The sequence below is a fragment of the Balaenoptera ricei genome, chromosome 3 (assembly GCF_028023285.1).
Source record: "Balaenoptera ricei isolate mBalRic1 chromosome 3, mBalRic1.hap2, whole genome shotgun sequence".
Taxonomy (NCBI): Eukaryota; Metazoa; Chordata; class Mammalia; order Artiodactyla; family Balaenopteridae; genus Balaenoptera; species Balaenoptera ricei.
This window is the reverse complement of record NC_082641.1, coordinates 58137022-58160689: the sequence shown is the minus strand read 5'-3', so window position 1 is coordinate 58160689 and position 23668 is coordinate 58137022. Positions and strand designations below refer to the sequence as shown.

General features: G+C 35.9%; 1 protein-coding gene across 1 annotated transcript in view; it reads right to left on the bottom strand.

Annotated features, from left to right (window-relative positions):
* Positions 1–6027: 6027 nt before the first annotated feature.
* The window catches only part of UTP15 (UTP15 small subunit processome component), a 20346-nt gene continuing 2705 nt past the window's right edge, over positions 6028–23668 (bottom strand). Inside the window, exons 2-13 of the mRNA XM_059916564.1 lie at positions 22779–22947; positions 21073–21165; positions 20769–20953; positions 19456–19634; positions 18081–18206; positions 16365–16500; positions 14667–14751; positions 13680–13829; positions 12578–12679; positions 10925–11058; positions 10694–10752; positions 6028–10223 (exon numbers count right to left, since the gene is read on the bottom strand). Of these exons, the coding sequence (XP_059772547.1) occupies positions 10003–10223; positions 10694–10752; positions 10925–11058; positions 12578–12679; positions 13680–13829; positions 14667–14751; positions 16365–16500; positions 18081–18206; positions 19456–19634; positions 20769–20953; positions 21073–21165; positions 22779–22868 (1560 nt within the window). The 5' untranslated portion in view covers positions 22869–22947 and the 3' untranslated portion in view covers positions 6028–10002. The remainder of the gene's footprint in view (positions 10224–10693; positions 10753–10924; positions 11059–12577; positions 12680–13679; positions 13830–14666; positions 14752–16364; positions 16501–18080; positions 18207–19455; positions 19635–20768; positions 20954–21072; positions 21166–22778; positions 22948–23668) is intronic.

The following is a 23668-nucleotide window of genomic DNA, read 5'->3' as shown; positions in this document are numbered from 1 at the left end:
GAAGGAACATGTTCCATCAGCCCCTTATTAAGACGTTATCTCTAGACACTACAGATATATTCTTTGCATCTTTTCCTATATTCCTCAAACCCCTGCCCCAATATACATATCTTCTTTTTCTATAGCTGAGGTGCCACGGACACAAAAGTCATGCTTAATATGCAAAAGATAAGCTCCCATTCAAACTCCAACTTTTCTAAAAGATAATGTCCCCTTTATCATCCTTAAATCTCTCTTTCCCACCCTGCCTAGACTTGTTGGTGGGGGACCTACTGCAACAGATGAAATGGGGCCTTAGGGCTTCTGGATTGAGGCTCCAAAATGTAGACGCATGACAAATTGAAACATCTGACAGTCATCTGCAACCTCAAGGTTGTAGCTACAAACCCTCTTGTCTTTATCTTTTAAAATTTGAGGTCTTTGGAATTAGTTGCAGCTTGTGAAGTACTAGGAGATGAGCAGGAACCGTCAATGGAACCACCCGGTGGTCAAGGAGATCAATAAACCAAGTAAGAAGAAACAAAGAATGGCAGGTGCTTTTCATAACTTCTCTGTAAAACTTTGTATTTGGCTTTATAAATAAAAAATATTCTTTTATGATTTCCATTAACAATTTTATAAATAATTTCTATTGACCCCCTAGGACACTCATGATATACCCCAGATTACTAAACATATTATCAACAAATCTCATTTGCCATCACTCTCTCACTGCTCCCCTGCCCCAATCACACTTGCATAGCTCAGGATATATTTGTTTTGCCAGTCATTTCAGCACTGTTAAAATGCACCCTTACGATAGCTTTGATGACAAATACAAAATACCGTCATTAAAACATTCCTTAGTAGAAAACATTGCATTCTTCCGTCACACGTTATGAGCTGTCTTAAGAAACAGGGGAGGAGTGTTTGAGGGAAGAATGGAAATGGTGCTCCGTAAAACTTTTAACACGCTGCAGGTTGACTTTCGCCTTTGATACTGACTGCATGACAAATTGTATAAACCGTAATAAGCAAATATCACACTGCAAGATTAAAGCCTCAGTGGGAAAGTATCATTAACCACACCAAACATGTTTTTGCTTTTTTTGTTGGCATCAAAATGTAATTGTTTCTCTGTAAGTCAAACATACCTCATGGTACAACGCTGATCCAAATCTGTGTGGCGGGCAACATAAAAGGGAAGCTTATCCTCTTTCATCCATTGTGTGAATGTGTTTTCCTCCAACCAAAATGATCAGTTTGAATTAAAGTTTATTCTGTCCTCCTCTATACATGTCGTCAAACCCAGCATATCAAGTTTGAGTAAGTACAAAAGAATGATCTATGTTTGTCCACTAGGTTGGTTAAAGCATACGGCTTTAGGGGGTAGAGGGAATGAGGTCACAGACACATTTGAGAATTTGAAAAAGAGCTCAGATTTTTCACCCTAAAATAATACACATTCACCAAATCGTGAATTTACCTTTCAGGGGGTTCTTGACTCCACCAAAGCCCCATTCGTGGTCCACAGGTTAAGTACTTACACGTTTGAATGAAAACTTCATAGGGTACAGAAATTAAATCATTTGCATTTCTTGGCAGCAATCGTATTACCTAAGACTAAATATGATAACATTTTGAAGTAGGATTTAGTAATAAACCAGTTTTAGAAAGGAATTTTACAGATCCTTCCCCTACTGACCCCTTACAAAGGGCTTGTCCAGAAATATTGACAAAGCATCCATCTGATAAGGGGGTACTATCTAAAACATATAAAGAACTCATACAACTCAACAGCAAAAAAAGAATAATCTGACTGAAAATGGATCCAAATAAAATCTGAATAGACATTTTTCCAAAGAAGTCATCCGAATGGCCAGCAGGTACATGAAAATGTGCTCAACATCGCTAATCATCAGGGAAATGCAAATCGAAACCACTATTAGTGGGAGAAGTTAGTGAAAGCTTAAGCCAGAACAGGATATTTTCATAATCTCAAAGTATCTCTCCTAAATATTTCTCAATTACAAAGGGAAAAATAATAACTTAATGGTGGAGAAACCTGGCCTGAAATGCCTTAATTAACTAAGGGATCAAAGCTAAAGTCACCAGTAATAAGACATATGGACATGAGGAAGACCTGACATGACACTCTGAGAAAGACACAATATCACTTCTGTGATATTCTTGCCCAAAACTTGTAACGTGTTTCTAATCATGAGAAAACATCAGACAACCCCAAACTGAGGTGCATTCTACAAAATAACTGACCAGGATTCATCAAAAGTTTCAAGGTCATGAAAGACAAGGAAAGACTAAGGAACCATCACAGATTGGAGGAGATTAAGGAGACACAGCAGCTAAATGCAAGGTAGGATCTTGAACTGGATCCTAGGACAGAAAAAGGACATCAGGGAGAAAACTGGAGGAATTGGCATATTTTCATTAGTAGCATTGCACCGATGTTAATTTCCTGGTTTTGATACTTGTACTGCTGTTAACTTTGGGAGAAGTTGGGGGAAGCAGCACTATTCCTAGAACTTTTCTGTAAGTCTAAAATGATTTCAAAACAAAAAAATAATAAAATAAAAACCATAGGGTTTTGAAGCCTTCTGTCCTCGAAGCTTTCATTTTTATCTAGTTCTCAAGAGAGAACTAGAAAACTCATTTCCTTGTTTAGCCCTGAGGGAGCAAGCCACCTCCCACTCTGGTAGCCCTGCTCACCTCCATCTCAAGTCTGACATTTGCCTCTCAGAATTCACCCTTCAAGCAGGAAACATTTATTTAGCACCTCCTATATGCCAAACCCTATACATAAGGCAGGTATGGGCCCTGTTTTCTCACAGCTTACTTCTCTTATTCATTCAACCTTTTGTCAATTACTATTTAAGTGAGTCACCACTCAAATTTTAAATATTGCACTCACCACTGTCCTTCCAGGATGGATCCAGGAGATTCATATTCTTATCTCCTATACTGCTAAGAAAGAAATCCAGAGATGAACTAATCCAGGCTACTATTTGGACTATTAACATAACAGTTTATATTGGTTGAGCTGAACATTAAACAAGAGTGTTCTTCTGACTATCAAATGACCTCCATGTCCTGTTTTCTAAGAAAATTTATCATCGATCACATGGCCTGCTTATAGCAGCAGCAGAGAGAATGTTTTATTTACAAGGTCAACCAGTTACCTGGGGTTCTTTGCAAGAGCTTGATGTACTCATCTTTTAATGACTTAGAAATCATCACATCCATTAACACTTAAAAGAAAAAGCCTGAAGTAAACATTAGAGTATCTTTGCTAGAAACTCACTGACTTGGGCAATGGTAGATTTATTCTTAACAAAATAAGAAAACATCAGCAAGTAAACTGCATCAGGAACTTACTTGGTGATTTGAGGCCAAATCGGAGCTTCCCTGTTAACTACTTCAGTTTCTCCTCTTGAAAAATGGGAGTAATATCCACTTCTTATGCCTTCATAGGGAGCATTGCACCCTGAAATTGTATAAGGCATGAGCCCTAGGAACTTTCATTTAGTATACCCTTCATCCATATCTCAGCTGAGATATATTTTCCCACTCAAGGGTGTTTTTGCTACCATGAAGCCTTCAAATCCTTAACTCCTTTTTGATACTGACACAATAGATGGGAGGAGAGAGGGGACAAAGCTACTTACATATTTTACAAACTAAACCATATTACCTTTTTAGTTGGGAGCACACACACCTAAAGTGAGAGGTCTCCGAGTCTTCAGTGGGGAACATACTTACCTGTTCAGAGGTCTTAGTTGGAAGTATATTATTCCTACAATGTATGCCTGAGATATTTTTCTTATTAATTGAAGATTTTAACACAGATATTCGTAAGTGAATTTATCGTGTTCTTTTGTGGGAGAGAGGAGTGTATCAATCAGGATAGGCTGGGTTATGCTGTGATAACAAGCAATCCCCAAATCTCAGTAGCTTAGAGTATCACAGGTTTAATTCTTACTCACATATCTACTGTGTCTCTTCTCCATGTCGTCTTCCCTCTGGGATGAGGTAGATAAACCAGATGATCTGGCACGTTGCTGGTCTTCATGGCAAGAGATCTGGTGAACCATGAACTGGATTTGAAAGCTTCTGCTTATAAGTGGCTCGATGTCACTTCTGCCCTTATTTTATAGGCCAAGGCAAGTTGCATGACCACACCTGACTTCCACAAGGTGGGGATATGTCATCCTACCACAGGAGGCCCTCAAGTCCTAGAGGCAAAGGCAGATGCCTGTGGTCCGAAGAACTGCAACCTGTCCCCCAGGAGGGGCAGCAATACTTTGAACGATAGTACAACCTACCAAAGAGGCCTGTCAGGTCTACGTTTGTGTTGTGCTGGCTTCAGAAAATGGTGCTGGAAGTTTTTTTCTCTAAGTTTTAGATCAGTTTAAATACATTAGAATTTTCTGCTCCTTGAAATTTGAAAGAATTTACTAATACAACATTTGAGTCCAGAGCTCCTCAGATTACCTTCTCAATTACTTCCCTATTCAGTGTTGCTTTAATCTCCAATCTCTTTGTGACCTATTTTGTTCATTTATATTTTCAAGAAAAGCATCCATGTAATCCAGCTTTTAAAATATATTTGAATAAAGTTTTGTCAAATACTCTTCTAAGTTGTTTAAATTTCCTCAGCATCTGTGGTTACTTCTTGTTCTTTGTTTCTTTTTACTTTTTAAAGTGGCTTATTCTTTTTTTTTTTTTCCAGCTTTATTGAGGTAAAATTGACAAATATGAGTGTATATGTTTAAGGTCTACAACGTGATGATTTGATATACAGTGATTACTAAAACCAAGCTAATTAACATACCCATGATCTCACAGTTACGATATTGTTTCTTATTGTTTAATTTGTATTAACTTCACACATTTTAGAAATACATATTTGCAAAAACAGTTAATTTTGATAGAGATAGTACCAACTCCAGAGTTGTTGTGAAGATTAAATAAATTAGTATATGTATATTGGTGAGAACAGTGACTTAGTAAGTATATTATTAGTATTAACCATTATTATTATTCTTGTCCATAATTTTCCAGTTTTGATCACCCTTATACTTATTGTTAAAGCAGAATTATACAAGGTCCTCTTTAAAAGTTGACCACAGAGTTTCCTACCATTAATAATGCACTGACTTGCACTATCTTAAATAACTTGTAATGCACTCACAAGGTAAGTAAATAAAACCACTAGGTTACGTGTAAGTTTATGGGTAATAATGTCATGGTAGAAAATCATGTATATGAGCTCATAATATTCTCCTAGAAATTATAGAATAAGGAAGTTCATATATACTACTATCAACAAATTTCACTGCAACTGACTGTTTCGTTTTCTCAATTCTTTGTTATCACCTAGACTTCTTCCCACTGAAAGATAAGAATGAGTTAGGCACGTAGACCTCAAAGTCTTTTATTCTAAGGGGACAACAGTAAAAGAAAAAATCTGACTACTGCTTCCCACTTGTTTCCTATGAGGAAACTGCTTTTGACTTGAGTTGTTTCGGTTTTTGGTTTATTTTTTAAATTGGTAACACGTTGTCAAGCCTCTATCTGTTAGTGCATCTGAAACTAATATAATGTCAATTATATCTCAGTTAAGAAAAAACCTTGAAAAAAATCTTATATGAGAGGGACTTCCCTGGTGGCACAGTAGTTAAGAATCTGCCTGCCAATGCAGGGGACATGGGTTTGAGCCCTGGTCTGGGAAGATCCCACGTGCCTTGGAGCAACTAAGCCCGTGTGCCACAACTACTGAGCCTGTACTCTAGAGCCCATGAGCCACAACTACTGAGCCTGTGTGCCACAACTACTGAAGCCCGTGCACTCTAGAGCCCGTGCTCCACAACAAGAGAAGCCACCACAATGAGAAGCCCACAATCCGCAATGAAGAGTAACCCCTGCTCGACACAACTAGAGAAAGTCTGCATGCAGCAATGAAGACCCAATGCAACCAAAAATAAATAAATAAATAAAAATAAAAAAATTTTAAAAATCTTATGAGTTCAGTGTTTTATAGTAATGTTTATAGAAAAATTACCAACCCTCATTAAATTCACACAGTTCACATTTTCAACCTTTTGGTTGATACAGCCATCACACAGTCACAGCTAATATAGTTAATTTGAATAAAGGAAAGTCTGCATTAATATATGTGTTTAAACACATAATTCTGCTTAAAATTTCTACTATAACACTAATGATCCAATGGGAACTCACATCTTGTTTTCATGAATAAGGGGTTACTGTCTTATTTGTACCTAATGCAAATCATACCATTTACTTTCAAAATGCTTGTAAGCAGTCTCTCTCAAATCAGTTACACCCCTTATTTAATAGTGTATACAATTAATTTATTTTAAAAACATCCTTTATACTAGTATAATAGAAAACTTCAACTCAACCCTTAAATGATCCAAATGATGTTAATAATCAGAGAAGCTAAGAAAGAGTTCCCAAATAGTGCAGGGCAAGTAGATTTTCCATCATCACAAACATGTGAAAAACACAGTAAAGCAGGTAAGACACTTTCGTATATCATTGCATTTATCCTCACAACAATCCTGCAAGGGAAGTGATATTAGCCCCATTTAACAGATATGGAAGCTGAGGCCCAGGGCAGCTGGGACTTACCCAGGAACACATAGCTCATGTTCTTTCCATTATTCTACAATGTTGAAAAGTTTAATCTTTAATTCAAAATGGTCGTTGGTTAGATTTTATTTCCGTATTTCTGGCTAGCATCTAATAATAATTATCAATGACTTTTGAACCCACTGTGTCAACATTAAAATAACCAAATATCTTGGTTGTTTTGTGAGAGAACTCACCTTATGACTTAGCAACACCAAACTGATTCAGAGAAAGGGCTGTGGAAAAAGCGGGTTTCTCATGGTTTTTGAAGTAGTACTGCCACCTCGTGGACTAATGGTGAGCTACAGTCCGCTTTAAGCCCATGGCACTAACCTCATGTGGGCCTTAGTGCTGCTGGTAATGCTACTTCCTTTCCTAGTCCATCCATTCCAACAATAATAGTGAACAGAAATATTCTAGGTTACTTTTACAGGTATTAACTCAATTCTGACAAGCACCTTTTGTGATTTTGTTTGTCTGATTAACAGATGAAGAAAATGAAATACAAAATGGTAAAATAACTTGACCAAAGGCACACAGCTAGCGAGTGGCTGAGCCAAGATTCAAACCCAGGCAGAGGGCTCCAGAGTATGAGCCCTTGACCTCCCTAGAAGTACTTATTTTCTGTTCTCTCCTCAAACTTTCTAACCTCTGAACTCCTCCTTCTCCAACCTGTTTCAGTTGGTTGTTTTTTCCCATAAAGGAACTTAGTAAAGAACTTCCACAAACCCCCAGCACCACAGCTACACACCTAATTACATCTGTGCCGTATCTTCTGCCTTCCCTCTTGAACTATGCCCAAACTATTCATTTGCTGTGTAAGCCAACCATTCCATTTGGGCACTCAGCCCCACGCCCCCTTCCAAGGACACTGCTCCAGCAATTGGCCCCCTCTCTCTACTCTAATCATCAGTTTCCCCCTCTCTATAAAGGGATTATCCCCACCAGCATACAGTCTGTCATTCCATTCAATAAACTACTATATTTTAATAATCATTTTAAATGGGGCTTTTAATTAATGTTTGATAGTTGATTTAAGTTGAACAGACTAAATTTCTTTAAACAATCCCATTTACAACCCAAAGTCCTTTGAACAGTTTAATAGCATTTATACTTTTAAGATATTTTGTCAATAGCACTTCAAATGCTTGACCCAACAAGCAAAACCTTCCCAAGTACTTAACTCTTATAAATATAATAAATTAAATGTACAGTGACTAAGTTCTCTGACATATTTCAGTATTTCTGCAGGCTTTGTAAGATCTTAAAATACATTTCAACTAAAATGTACAAGTCTAAAAATGTTAGGCATTTTAAGTTGGAAATGAAGGCCAGTGTTACATACTGTAATATGCCAATTATGTTCCAATACTACTTCAAATAGCAAATACTACAGTTTGTCCCAATGACTATAAAAAACTATTCCTGAACTTAACACTGAAGTATTGATGGCTATGGGAATTGTTCCCTAACCTTTTTGAAAATTTGTAATCGTTACCTATCTCATCTAAAAACGGCAGCACTCTGTGAAGTTTTGTTAAAGGGAATGAGTGGTTTGGGCCCCAGCAGGCAGGCCAGTTCAGGGTGCTGGCATGAGGAACTCAAGCTTGGGGGAATTCAAGGGTGAATTAACTACTGTAGTAAATTCAACGATAATTGAGAATACCAACCTTGGATGGTTGTGGTGAGAATCAAATAAAATAATGTATGGGAAAACCCTTGTCACATGTGACAGTTGATGGCAGCTAGTTTTTTGGTAGAATTTCAACCTTTCATTCTTACTATTGATAGTAACCAATATCAGCATATTTATGAAGTTAAATTTTTTTAAAAGCTTTAAATTTATTTAAATAAATTAACCCTTCTTAACATGGAGACAGTTTCTAACCTTGACTAATCTCATAATTACTCAGGGAAGCAAACTCCTGGTTTCTTATAAGCCACTGGGCTTCATGATTGCTTAAATCAATTCATGAAGGGGAAACCAGACCCTCTGTTTGAGCATATGTCCTTATCAGAACATAGGAATATTTTTTTCTGCTTTAAAAAAATATATCTGAATTCACAGAACTGAAATTTTAAGAGGAGACTGCAATTACAAAATCTTCCTTTAACTAAGAATTCTTCTGGCCTAAGACATTTCCTTACAGATAATTAACTACTTAAGGAACTGGGGGAAGGTGGAAAAGGTAGCAAGTGTAAAATCAGTGTGCTAGGAATCAGTAGCCAGTGACTATCCATCAGGAATTGATACATCTCAGAAAGCCAAGAAGAAAATATGAATTTCTTTATAAAAAAATGTGATTTACATTGAACTTTTTTTAAAAAACACAAGTATTTTCCAAAACAAGCTACTCTGGCTTGGGGTTCTGAAACACAAAATGATGTTAAGAATAGAGGAAAAAAAAAAAAACCTAAACACAGATCAAATGGTTTTCAGAGGTAGGTAGCTACAAGATAAGCTCCAAATTTATCAATATGTATAAAAATCGCTGAAAGGCTATTAATCACAAGAGACATGGCAAATGTTATCATTCCGCTGACCTGAAGCAAGTTGAAAAGCTGGTAGAAAGGCTGCATATTCGGGGAAGAGGAAAAACATGGTCTGTAAGGCCTACCTGCAGACCTTGTTCTGAGAAGCACAGTCAAGATTACAGAAAGAAAAAGAAACATGGGCTGGTGAGCACAGTTTTTAGTATTCAAATCTGCCTCATCACACTCTTTGAATACAGGTCAAACTAGAGTCAATTATTCAGAGTTGGCCACTAATTTGCCACACTTGGAACAGATACAGTCCAATCACCAGCTAGGTGGAACATGTGACCTGGGATAGGTGATGACATCAAGGAGAGGGAGGCAAACTCAGCTGGGGCTTGGGAATCCCAAGTGCACCAATTAGAGTGAAGAAAGAATTTGTTGTTGCCATTTGTTTTGTTGTTGTTGTTTTTCCAGGATAGAAGGGAAAAATAAAGCCCTGTTCCTTTGGCAGGATTCCTAGTTGAAACTGTCTCCAGAGTTCTGAATGCTTGGAGACGGTTGAAATAGTTGCTGAAACAGAACTCTGCTGTATTAAAATTAATGTCAACTTGTCCAAGATGGATATACACTATGACCAAAACAACTGAGAAGATCTTCCAGCTGAAGATGCCATGAGATAATTTAAAATAGCACATGGAAAACCATGTTTAAAAACAGGTTCTTATTTTCCAAGCATAGTTATTCCAGTCTCTTCCATAAAATTGCTTCTGTAAATAGTTTTTTTAAATGTATCAAAGAGATTCTCTTCCCAGTAGTTAACAGCATCAAATCTATTCCAAGTTAGCAGTTCTTATGTGTCCTGTTAAGCGCACACTATGATTCAATCTTCTTGTTCTCTAGAAATCCATCAGATGTATTATGCTGCAACAAAGAAGTGCTTTCTTTCCTTGTCATGGTAGCAAAAAGCATATCCATCATCCCCAAGGTTTCTAGTAGTTCTCTTTGGTAATCAATCTCTTTTTCTACAAGTCCTTGAAGTAACAAAAACTTTTTATCAACTACAGGTGACTGACCAATCACAGGTAGATATATATCTAGAAAGAGAGAGAGGAAACACATTTACTAGAAACATCTTTCTAAACAATACATGAACAGCAATATTTAGAAAAAGTACAAAAATATTAAATATAAAAGACATTGAAAAATCTGTACTTATTTTACATAAAGTAAACAATCCATCTGAAAAACGTATTGCAAAAAGAAATAATTAAAGAAAGTACAGTGTTGAGGTTCTGACTTACTTTCATTTTCCCATTAAAAATTAGTCATGGTCATTGGAGGTATTTAAGGAAAAAACTTTTTAAATTATAATAACCCTGGTGCCAGCAACTGAAAGCCAATCCATTGTAAACATTTTACTCCCACTTTAAAATGCACTGATTTACTACTATTGTTTGTTTTCTCCATGATAAAGACAAGGTATATCAATCTATTTGATTTCATTATTTGACATCTCTACTTCTGCAAGTATGCTACAATTTTTCAGGTTTTAACAACTACTTACCAATAATTATTTCGGCAGCATTAATCAAAACAGGGGCAAATCTTGGCTGGGACAGATTCCTACAAAGCAAAAATTCTGTTTACTGAAACCTGCAAACTTTAAAAAAAAAAAATCCTTAAAATAGATTTACTAAACTGTTCTCTCAGTTCTTTACAAAGCTCAAACTAAAAGTAAATTTGGAGATAAAATTTCAGATGCAAAATACATGCACTTCATAGACATAAAACATACCTTATCAAAAAATTAAGAACACGACTGATTTCCTTTTCATCTCGACCTGCAAGGGCATTTGCAAGGACTCCTCTTCGATTTAGCTCCTTTATGATGGAAACTGTAATCTCAGGCGTCTTTATTGCACAACTGGGCTAGAAAATTTTTCAGAGTCAACATGAGCAGACAAGACAGTACAAGAAGAAAATCATTGTCTTGGAACTCACTAACAATTACCAAATTTAAACAGGTTTTTCTCTTCCCAGTTTTGAGTCATGGTAATGGACAAGGCAAGAAACAAAATGATTCTTTTAAAAATAAGCTCCTTGTAGATACATCAATTTTAACAAATGCACCACTCTGGTGGGGATGTTGATAAGGGGGGAGGCTATGCATGTGTGGGGCAGGTAGTATATGGGAACTCTCTGTACCTTCCCCTCAACTGTGCTGTGAACCTAGAACTGCTCTAAAAAAAAGTCTTAATAAAAATTACACACACAATCTGTAGTGAGGTGGATGGACCCAGAGTCTGTCATACAGAGTGAAGAAAGTCAGAAAGAGAAAAACAAATACCATATGCTAACACCTATATACAGAATCTAAAAAAAAATGGTTCTGAAGAACCTAGGGGCAGGACAGGAATAAAGATGCAGACATAGAGAATGGACTTGAGGACACAGGTAGGGGGAAGGGTAAGCTGGGACAAAGTGAGAGAGTGGCATGGACATATATACATTACCAAATGTAAAATAGATAGCTAGTGGGAAGCAACCGCATAGCACAGGGAGATCAGCTCAGTGCTTTGTGACCACCTAGAGGGGTGGGACAGGGAGGGTGGGAGGGAGACGCAAGAGGGAGGAGATATGGGGATATATGTATATGTATAGCTGAATTCACTTTGTTATAAAGCAGAAACTAACACACCATTGTAAAGCAATTATACTCCAATAAAGATGTTAAAAAAATAAATAAATAAAATAAAATAAAATTGATTACCATCCAGCCCTTATTAAAACTCAGTTGACAAAACTGGTATTTGAGAGAAGAAATCTATGGACCAAGTTAACCATCATTGCTCTAAATTGGTTTTTAGCTCTATCCTATTTTAAGTGAATTCTTACTTGAATTGTATTTGGTTACCTATTTGCTGAAATGACACTATAGAAGTTGTGGGCATTTATTATTATGTCTTTGGCTTTTACAGAGGGTTAATACATAATCCTATGCTTGAGAATATTTCTGCATCTTCTAATGACATAAAGACTATCGCATGATTCCTATATTTTTCTTAGTGTTCCAACTAAAAACAACTCATGATAAATTTCTCTGTACTATAGTGTGAAAAAAAACTTTGTGTATTTTTTCTAAAATATAGATATATATGTTTCCTTTATCTGATAATAACAATTATGAAATTCAATCCATTATCCTTTTTACCTTGCTTCTAGGAAATTGGAATATACATTTATGTTCAACTCTAGCATATATTCATAGCCTAAGTTTCTGCATCTTTCTATAGTATGGGTATTCATATTCAATATGATTTTAGCAACCTATTTATATGTGTGTGTCACAAATTACATCCACTTTTTTGAAGCAGAAAGAGTATAAATAAATTAAAATTAAAATTAAAAAAAAAAAATACACACACACACACACACATTCCTCACTCACCTCAAGGACTCTGTCAAGTGCCTTAGAGATCCGGAAGTTTTTCAGATCCCTGTCATACAATTCTAGGTGTTTCTTTGATGGCCTGTTGATCAAAATGTCATCCTGCATTGAAAAGTAAATTTACAGAGAAAAATCAAATATCCATTTAGAGCTTCATTCAAAATAAACTTCTTCATAGTGGTATTTTTTCATAGTTCTGTGGTGTCCTTGAACTGTATCAAAAAAAAATGGTCAGGGCTTCCCTGGTGGCACAGTGGTTGAGAATCTGCCTGCCAATGCAGGGGACACGGGTTCGAGCCCTGGTCTGGGAAGATCCCACATGCCGCGGAGCAACTGGGCCCGTAAGCCACAACTACTGAGCCTGCGCATCTGGGAGCCTGTGCTCCGCAGCAAGAGAGGCCCCGATAGTGAGAGGCCCGCGCACCGCGATGAAGAGTGGCCCCTGCTTGCCGCAACTAGAGAAAGCCCTCGCACAGAAACGAAGACCCAACACAGCTAAAAATAAATTAAAAAAAAAAAAAGGTCATAAGCTCATATTGTCGATTAAATGAAAATGGAATAATCTGCCACATCACTGTGTTCTTAGTGTCCTATGATCTTAACTTACGATACATACACAATACCTCCGTTCTGGGCAAACATTACTCACTGCAATTCTCTTTAAATAGCAAGCAGTGATTCAGCAGAAAGAGAAAACAAGAATCAGAGAAACTGCCATCTAGTTCCAGTAAAGAAATTCTGGATCAACACAACTTCCTTATATCTCCATCTTCTCCATCTTCAGATGCCAAATGGAGATATTATTGGCTCTACTCTTTTTCAGGGTTGTTTACAAGATCAAATCAGACAGTGTGTGAAAGACACTGTTCTGAGCACCATAGCATTGTTATGATTCAGGGCATTAAGAAGTACAGTTCTTATTTCCCATTACTTATTAATTTAATGTCCCCAATCTAGCAATGTGGAGATAAATCTGAGGTAGAGAAAAGCAAAATGAAGCTAAATGCCATATGAACTACACTTTTCAGTAATGTGCAGGGATGAAGTTGGATACTCTAACAAATTTCACCTTTAAAAAAAATTACACAAAATATATAAATACCTGTTGTTTCATATAATTTTTTCCTTTAATAAAAGTTCGATATGCAGGCCTTCTTCTCCTGGGAAGAGAATCCTTCTTTGCTTCGGATTTCCGATGTTTAACACTCAGTATTCCATTGGTCATTCCTACAACTATTGTCTCATCTTCATGCTAACAGCAATTAGAAAAATAAGTTAGTATATTCCTAACTCATAATTCATCTTACTTTTTCTTCAAAATACCATTTATAATGTGTTTGCCACCTATCCATACGTTCAACAAGAGTTCCATTCAGATATAGATACTCTAACAAAAAGTTAGAATAAAATCTTTTTTTTCCTCCAAGATACTATTATATTGACAGAACTTTTAATTATACTTGGAAATTATCACTGGCAGTTTGTATAATAATATACAGTTAATGGCATCTTAAGAAACTTTCAAAATAATTTTTTCCCCACATCCTCTTCCTAGAAAAAGAATAATGTGGTAGCATGACTTTCCACAATCTTGTCAAAAAAATATTTTGTAATAACTTTTCCCCTCCCAATTTCTATATAATGTATTCAAATCTATTCCTCCTCAATGGCTCATGAAACTTGACAATGAACATTCCAGAAGGAGCAGTTAACAAAGAAAAGGAGACATTTCATTGTGTTACCCCTATTCTCCTTTTTTTTTTTTTGCTCAGAGAGCCAACTTGACTTTCTGGAGTATTTAACCCTTGGGGTAAATGTACTGAAGAGAGATTTATCTGCTTTCCAGGTCCTGTCCTAGTGTTAACAATGCCTACAATACTGTAGTTGGTTTCAAGCTATGCAGTGAGTGGGACCTAAATCTGAATTCATGCCTAGTTACTGAGACAAGTTACATGTTCTAGCAATTATCTAATGTGGTGAGAAGAAAATAATACTTATTCAAATACAAAGATAAACCCTAATATTCCATTTTAGTTTCATTTAACAGGCAAGGTTAGTGAAAGCTTTAAAAAGAGCTCAAAGTACTTACTGCAAGTGCAAGACTCAAAATTGAAGCTGCATAATCAAAACTGTGGACTACTTTGTAGGAAGTTGTGCTATATACTTTCACCTTCCTAATGAAAAAGAAAGCTTTGTCACAAATCATCTTGGAAATGAGCATAAAAGGTAAAATTTCTGTTTTTTGAAACTCAATATATGAATATTAAAACTTATACAACAATGAAGAAAAACAATGATTAATAATATTAGTTACAAACTAATTCATCACTGGATCTCTTTTAAAAATGAACTGTTTATTGTTATGTTTGCATAAAGACTTCAACCAGCCACCAGAAGGATAGACCACTGTCTCCTGAAAATGAAACTTGAAAGTAAAGAAAAAGCATCATGAATGTTCATCAGAAAGAGCAGGGTTTCTCAACTTCATTCAGCATTATCGACATTTCGGGCAGGGTAATTCTTTGTAATGGTGGCTGTTCTGTGCACCGCAAGATGTTTAGCAGAATCCTTGGCCTCTACTCACTGCATACCAACAGCACTCCACCCCCAAGTTGTGACAACAACCGAAAATGTCCGCAGATAGTGCCAAATAGCCCCCTGGAGGACAAAAAACACTCTGGGTTGAGAACTACTATGAATAGAGCCAACTTACACCTAGCTTTATGAGGGACACATCTAAAAATCAAGTCCCAAATTGCCTAGTAACACCATTGCAGAGAATCTGCTATATATTTACATAGTAAGTTCCTCTCTATTAGAAATATTTTCTAGCTTTTAAAATATGTATACTTTTTAATAAACATGCTGAAAAACCAAGGTTTTCCATATCAGTGAAAAAGGGAAATATGGAAATAAAATGACCAACAACAGATAAATATAAGTAAATTCTAGAACTGGGCCATCATTCTAGCCACATATGGCTAATGAGCACTTAAAAGGTGGTCAGTGAAAAGGAAGGGAATTTTTTATTTTACTTAATTTTAATCAACTTAAATTTAAATTTTAAAACTGAGGCAGTATAAAATATTTTTCTGTTAAACACAAGTATATTTCACTTTAACTGTAAAGTATTACTACTGTATTAAGGGCATGTATTCGATGCTGAACTTGCTTCTAGTCTATCATTAATAATTTTTACATTGAATACATATTGAAATAATATTTTAGAGTAAATAAAATATACTATTAATTTTACCTAGTACCTTTTAGCTTTTAAACATGACTGGTAAAACACTTAAAATTACATATGTAGCTCACATTATATTTCTATTGTACAGCACTGTTATAGAACATTAATTAATGAAACACTAATACCTACTGAAAATAGTAATATTTAGAAATATGTATTTCCATACATTAATGTATAGAAATTTTTACATGAAGTTTTAAATTTTAAAGAATACAAGCTAGAATATATATACACATACTCATTATAAATATTTCAAAATATACAAACATACAATGATTTTAAAAGAAAACTACAGAATAGAAATTATTTTAAAAGATTAACGTTCACACGGTTCAGTAAATTACCTCAAGGGAGAAAATAAGTTTGCTATGTGTAAATGAAATGTCAAAACTATTTTCAACTCAATAGATTTTTTTTCATGGAAATCATTTGGTAGAATATTTATTCTATCACAAATACTGCAGAAATAACTCATTTCCTCAAGCAGTAAACATGTGTACATTAAGAATGATCCAGAAAGAAAATTAAAATGCTAACCTATCCAGTGAGCCAGAAAGTAACCTCTGTCCAGAGCTGCTCAGACATAAGCACATCACAGTTTTATGATGATTTTTCAAAGACACTAGCAACTGTCCTCCTTTTAGCATGTCCCAGACTTTAACATAACGACCTCCTATAAAAAGAAATAATCATTAGTTTGATTATGAAAAGATCTGAAAAGCACTCTTCACTGGACACTCCACAGCACGGAGTGGAGGGATTCCAGAGCCAGACTGCCTGGGTTCAGTGCTGGGTCTACTATTTACCGGGTACGTGGCTGGTAACGGTTCCTACCTCACAAAAACCTGTTATGATGATTAAATAATTTCATATTTGTAAAGTACACAGAACTACCTGGCAAAATAAGAAGTATAATCAAGAAAGATTTTATTTTAACAAAATTAAAATCATTCTTCAAAAGGAATTCTGTATAACCATGGAAAAGAATAACATAGATTTCATTTCCTAAAAATTCTGTGAATCCCAACAAAACTGAAAAACTCTATAACTTTTACTCTAAGAATTGGAATCATCTTTAAAGGCAATTTAATCCAGGGGTTTAAAAAGAATTTTTTTATTACGGCATCTTTTCTTTCAATGAAATATTAAGCAAAAGTCTAGTAGGTAAAATGGAAAAAGAGGCTGGGGGGCTGGGGGTGGGAGGGGACGAAGTTCTTACTTATCCTGACTATGTAAAAGGGGCTGGAACCCAATTTACAGTCCCTGTCTCCCCACATGACAGAGATCACAGTTTGAAACCACTGATCTAGCCCAGCCTCTCATTTTCAAGGTCTATATTGGTTAAAGGATTGCCCGAGGCCACACAATTAGCTACTGACATGACGGAGATTAGCATACAGGCATCCACTCTCCCTGTTCAACTTGTATGTACTTCCATTTCTCAAAATAACAGCAAGAAAAATAGGTAACTCTGACAATATTATCAACTTACTTTGAAATCAAATAGGTACTGGGGAAAAGAGTATAAAACAGGATAACCTCTATTTGGATTTTAGAATTAAGCAAAAAACAAAACAAAACAAAGCTACACACTACCTACGTATTCTTCTAATGTCAACACATTAATTTTGACTTAACAAATGAAAAAAGACAATTTACTTCTTCCATTATAATTTTTTAAATGCACCTCAGTTCCAACTTGATAAAAAATGTATCAAGGCCCCTTTGACTACACATTATCTTCTCCTCCAGCACCATTAGCTATTTGCTGGGTAAGGCCATTTCAATCAAGAGTCACATAAAAAGAGATAAGCCTGATTCTAGATCTCAAAGGACCTGTGTTTTCAAAAGCTGCCGCACGTAGGAACAACAGCAGGAGTACGACCTGGATTTTTAGATTAAGTACACAATGAAGGCTCTCAAGTTCTGAGATTTCAGATGTGCCACTTACCACTTTGTCTTGGACAAATTACTTAAAACTTTTATTTATTTTCTTTTGCAAAATAGAGGGAAAACTATCTTGTAGGCTCACCTAGGGGACTGGAGATAATACATTTATAATAGCACAGTGCCTGGCTCATATTAGCTACTCAGTAAATGAAAACTGCTTGCCTGTCCCACTTATCAACTGTCTGAGCAAAAACTGAGACACGCATTTCAAGTGCACACTGATAAATTATAAAGAGTAACTAATAAAGAAATATCTGACTCAAGACAAACAATATTGGTGAAAGCAATTTTTAAAAGAAATACCTGCTGATACCAGAAGACCTCCAGAGGGAAAAAGCAGGACACTCTCCACTGGCTGCCCATGCTCAACAGAGATAACACTCTGGTTTGTTCGTGCATCAAACATCTTCACAGTGTGATCATATGACCCTAAAATGTCAATTTTTGTACTATGTGAGTTTCACTACTCAAAATAACAAAAATTATACGTGTGTGTGTGCATAATCAAACATAAACTTTAAAGGGAGAAGAAGCATAGATGAAATTTTAAAAAGACATATGTATACTCATGAAGACACAGTACTTCCAAACCCTCTGGTACCACTGACTGTTTCTGAAGCACTAACCTACACAGAAACTTAAATGATTCCTATCTTCAGACTACTGTCACTACTGAGTCGCCTGGGAATCTTTGCACAGGCACCCATTAAGACTGAACTGCATTATCTCTGTTTCTTGGCTGCTGGAGAACCTGTGAAAATCAGAGTACAGATGTTTCCAAACACATCTGGAGGATGATAAGAACAATCCCCAGGGACTTCCCTGGTGGTGCAGTGGTTAAGAATCCACCTGCCAATGCAGGGGACACGGGTTCAATGTCTGGTCCAGGAAGATCCCACATGCCGTGGAGCAACTAAGCCCATGCACCACAACTACTGAGCCTGCACTCTAGAGCCCGCAAGCCACTACTGAGCCTGTGTGCCACAACTACTGAAGCCTGCATGCCTAGTGCCTGTGCTCTGCAACGAGAGGCCACCGCAGTGAGAAGCCCGCGCATCGCAACGAAGAGTAGCCCCCGCTCGCCGCAACTAGAGAAAGCTGGCCCGCAGTAACGAAGACCCAATGCAGCCAAAAAACAAAAAACAAAGCAAAAAAAAAACCTTGCCTTAAGTCTGAGTCATAAACTTAAAATAAAAAAGCTTATTTCATAAAAAAAAAAAAAAATCCCCAAAAGAAAAAGAAAATAAAACAATTGGATAAACAGAGACATATTTTTTTATACAACTTTTTAAAACTCCTCTATCCCAGGGTAAGCTGGGACGAAGTGAGAGAGTGGCATGGACATATATACACTACCAAATGTAAAATAGCTAGTGGGAAGCAGCTGCATAGCATAGGGAGATCAGCTCGGTGCTTTGTGACCACCTAGAGGGGTGGGATAGGGAAGGTGACAGGGAGACGCAAGAGGGAGGAGAAATGGGAATATATGAATATGTATAGCTGATTCACTTTGTTATACAGCAGAAGCTAACACACCATTATAAAGCAATTATACTCCAATAAAGATGTTTAAAAAACAAAAAACAAAACTCCTCTATCTCAAAAGAGTCCCAAAGCAATATTAAAGTATATCAATAAAATTACCAACTTCAGGAGGGAAGAAAAAGATTTCACCAACCTGTTACAAAGAGATCTGGGTTCAGTTTGCTAGCACATCCACACCTCACATAATCAGAATGTTCTTTGAATGTCAGAATTTCTTTGGAGTTTGGAATATCCCATAATTTAACTGTATAATCATCAGCCCCAGAGACCACATGATATTTGTCAGCTGTAAAATCTACTGTATGAACTGCTCTGAAAGATCAAGGATTAGTATATTAAAAAGCAAGGAAAAATTATTTCTGGCACCTTCTGACATCAAACACCCCTCTTCCCAAAATAACAAAAAAAGCAGCTCAGTTTCAGTGAGTAATTGTAGGGAGAAATCATGAGAGAATAAGAAAATCTTTAAAACAGGTATTTGTCCCCAAGCCAATTTAAAATTTATATACCCCTAGTACTATGAAGTTAATAAGAATATTAAACAGTAGCCTTAAAATTATATTTTCTAATAAGTTAACATTTCTACTTAGCACCTCAACAGAAAGTAAATGTTCTAAATGTTGGCACAAAGGTACTTTAATTTGAAAAATTTCAAAATGGGTAGTTCTTAAAAAATTCTAAGGACACTTGCCACTAAGTAGGATCATATTAAGTGAACTTGTTATATTTAAAATGTTTCACTGATGGACTAAAACTATCCTGATAATATAAAAAACACTTTTGAGATTTAAAATCAAGAGCAAATTTCAGTGACGACATTGGTAATCTTGAAAGATATAAAACTGTCCTTGGCCATTTAATTTATAAAGGGGCAAAACACCAAATCCAAGTAGAAAAAATCCACCTTCCAACTTGATTTCAAAATAACAACCTCTAATATAGTCCAAGCCTTTAGAGTTCTCATTAATAGTTGTGAGGTTGCCTTTAGATCAGCAGTTTACAACCTCAATGGGGTCACAGAACTCACTGAGAAGTTAACGAAAGCTACAGGACATCTCCATAGATAACCACACATTTCCTAAAATGTCACATACAATTCTAGGAAATTCATAAGCCCCATCAAACTGGACCATAGGACTGAACCAAGTTAAGCACTGTCTTAGAACAACCAGAAAATAAAGTCCATGACGGTATATAATCTTCACAGAACTCTGTTTTTTTCAAAGCCTGTAAAACCAGTAGAGCTTACAATAATACAAAACACAAACACATAAAAACCAACTATCTGTAACTGTATGGTGACAGATGTTAACTCAATTTATTGTGGTGATCATTTCACAATATATACAAAGAGTGAATCATTATGTTGTACACCTGAAACTAATATAACGTATGTTAATTATAGCTCAATAAAAAATAAATTAAAACAAAACAACTGTCTCTTACTTAGTATGGCCTTCAAACTGCCTGAGGGGAGCCCTCCCACTTATATCAAAAAGCTGAATGCCACCATCTTCACTGCCAGCCACAAGCAGTCTACCATCCTGCCGAAAAGTAGCACAGTATGCTGTGTCTTTAAATCGTGAAAAGGTTTTTATAGGTTCTTGGGAGTATCGGCCATAAATGTGAATCTACAAGAAGATAAAAAACACAGTATTAAAAAAAACAAAACAAAACAGTATTTTACTAGATGGCTCAAGACCAGTAGTAAATATAAACTACATAAAAGGAAAACAAAAATTATATTTACCCTTGAAGAAGCTGTGACAGCATAATTATACGGAGGCTGTGGAGAAAAGTCTACTTTTGACACTGCACCAAACTCCTTGATCTGAACAGGGGTCTTAATGAAAAATAATAGCGTATTAACAAAGTTACAACTGGTAAGACATATTTAAGCATATAATTTCTTATTGACAATTTCTTTTTGTTCTTAGTAACTAGGTTGTATTTAATAGAGAAGTATGAAGAAAGCAAAAAAGATCCAAATCCCATCACCTAGACAATCTCTGTGGCCATTAAAGTAAATAAATATATGGTTGAAAAGCCACACCCCACTTTTTCTCTTTAGCTGTGGAGTTTTCTGTGATTATTACCGGGAAAAAGTTATGCCTAAACCAGCATATATTTAACCATGTATTTTTTAACTGGCACAAAGATCATACCACACAGGTTGTTCTGCACCTTGCCTTTTTTTCACTTATTAACACCTTAGCTAGTAACTTTGCATAAGAGCAACAGCTTTATCATCCATTATAAGATTCATCATAATTTAATTTACCAGTTCACTACTAACAAACAGGTTTTTCTGAGATTTCTTTTTTTATATAAATTTATTTATTTATTTATTTTTGGCTGCGTTGGGTCTCCGTTGCTGCGCGCGGGCTTTCTCTAGTTGCGGCGAGCGGGGCTACTCTTCGTTGCGGTGCATGGGCTTCTCATTGCGGTGGCCTCTCTTGTTGCAGAGCATGGGCTCTAGGCGTGTGGGCTTCAGTAGTTGTGGCTCACGGGCTCTAGAGCATAGCCTCAGTAGTTGTAGCGCACGGGCTTAGTTGCTCCACGGCATGTGGCATCTTCCCGGACCAGGGCTCGAACCTGTGTCCCCTGCATTGGCAGGCAGGCGGATTCTTAACCACTGCGCCACCAGGGAAGTCCCTGAGATTTCTAATATTACAAATAACACTTCAATGAACATCTTTATACACAAATTCTGGAGAGTATATTCATTGAGCAAGTTCCAAGCTGTGGAACTTACAAGACCAAAAGGTATTTTTATAATAGATAATGCCAGAATTGCCCTCCATAAAGTCTGCACCAATTTCCCTCCCTCAAGTAGCAACGATGATCAAAATTTTTCATTTGTGCCAATATAAGATGAAAAAGTATCCAAATTATTATCCAATAATTTTATTATCCAATAAATTATTATCCAAAATCCAATTATTGTTTTAATTTGCACTTCTTCAATTATAAGTGAAGCTGAAGCTCTTTTAATATATTTATTGGCCACTTAAACTTCTTTTTCTATAACCTTCCCAATCCCAATCTTTTTCCATTTTTCTGTTTAGTTGTTCAGCTTTTTTAAAAAAATCATTTGTTAGCCTTTACATATATTCTAGAAGAATTAATTTTGCATCTCTTCTTCCTTAGATTAAGAAAAATGAAAAAAAACCCTTCTTTCATGAGATTCAAATTCTAAAATTTAATTCATTTGGCATTGATTAATCATCCATTCTGTGCTAGATACTTGTATGATTAAACTGATTAAGGAATATGGATTTTTATATAACTCCAAGAAAAAAATATCAGATATCAAATTTTCCACCCAAACTATAAGCTGCTGATAGATTATTTTTAGTTATTAGTTCTCTATTAGCATATCCAAAGTATAACATATACTGAAGAAATTGGCATAAATGTAAAACACCTCCCTCCCTTAATTTTGTCTATACTTACCTTATAGTTGTTCCAGTACAGTGTATCTTGGGTGATTTTTTCACCAAGTACAGGATATGCCTGGATCGCTACAGGCTTATACCCAGCCATACTTTCATATAATTGCACTGTTATCCAAGGGTAAATAGTTTGAAATTGGTGTTAGAAATAAAGCGACTCTGCCTCACGTCTGAAAAAGAAAACATTTTATAAACACATTATTATTCATAAACCTGTATATAGTTATGATTTTCACTCTGCATCTTTTCAAAAAGCTGTGTGGTAGCTTATAGATTAGTGATCAGAAACCACTTAATTTTAATACAGAAGGGACAATCTATAGGAAGCAGGAGAATACAGATAGGGCTACCATAGTGTACTATCTACTCAGCTATAGGCAGAGGCTATACACAAATGTTCCCACACCTAACTGACCAACTTACAACACCTGGGAATAAATCTGGTTCAGCCATCCAGTAGCCAAAACAGAGAGAAACACACTGGCTTAGAATGTTCACTTATTGACAACAGAAAACGTTAAGGTGAAACTGCAAATACAAATGTTCCCTGAAATTAAACTTAAAACGACATTTAATCTATAAGAACATAATCTAGGGACCTGACTTCCTGAAAGCCTAAAATTGCCAAGAAGAAAAGAAAACAAAGCTAATATTCTAATGCAGAAGATTAAAATTTAAAAGCTTAAAATAAAAATCTAATATTCTGATGTAGAAGCTTAAAATTAAGTTAATTTTAAAAGGTTTAAACAGTAAGAAAGGAAACAAGAATAAAGCAATTCTGAAATTAAATTCTAAATTAAAGTGACACAATAAAAATTAAAACTTTAACTGACATGTAACTAGGCCGAAATGTCTTTCCAGAACCATTCAGTTGCAACAGAGAGTCAATTA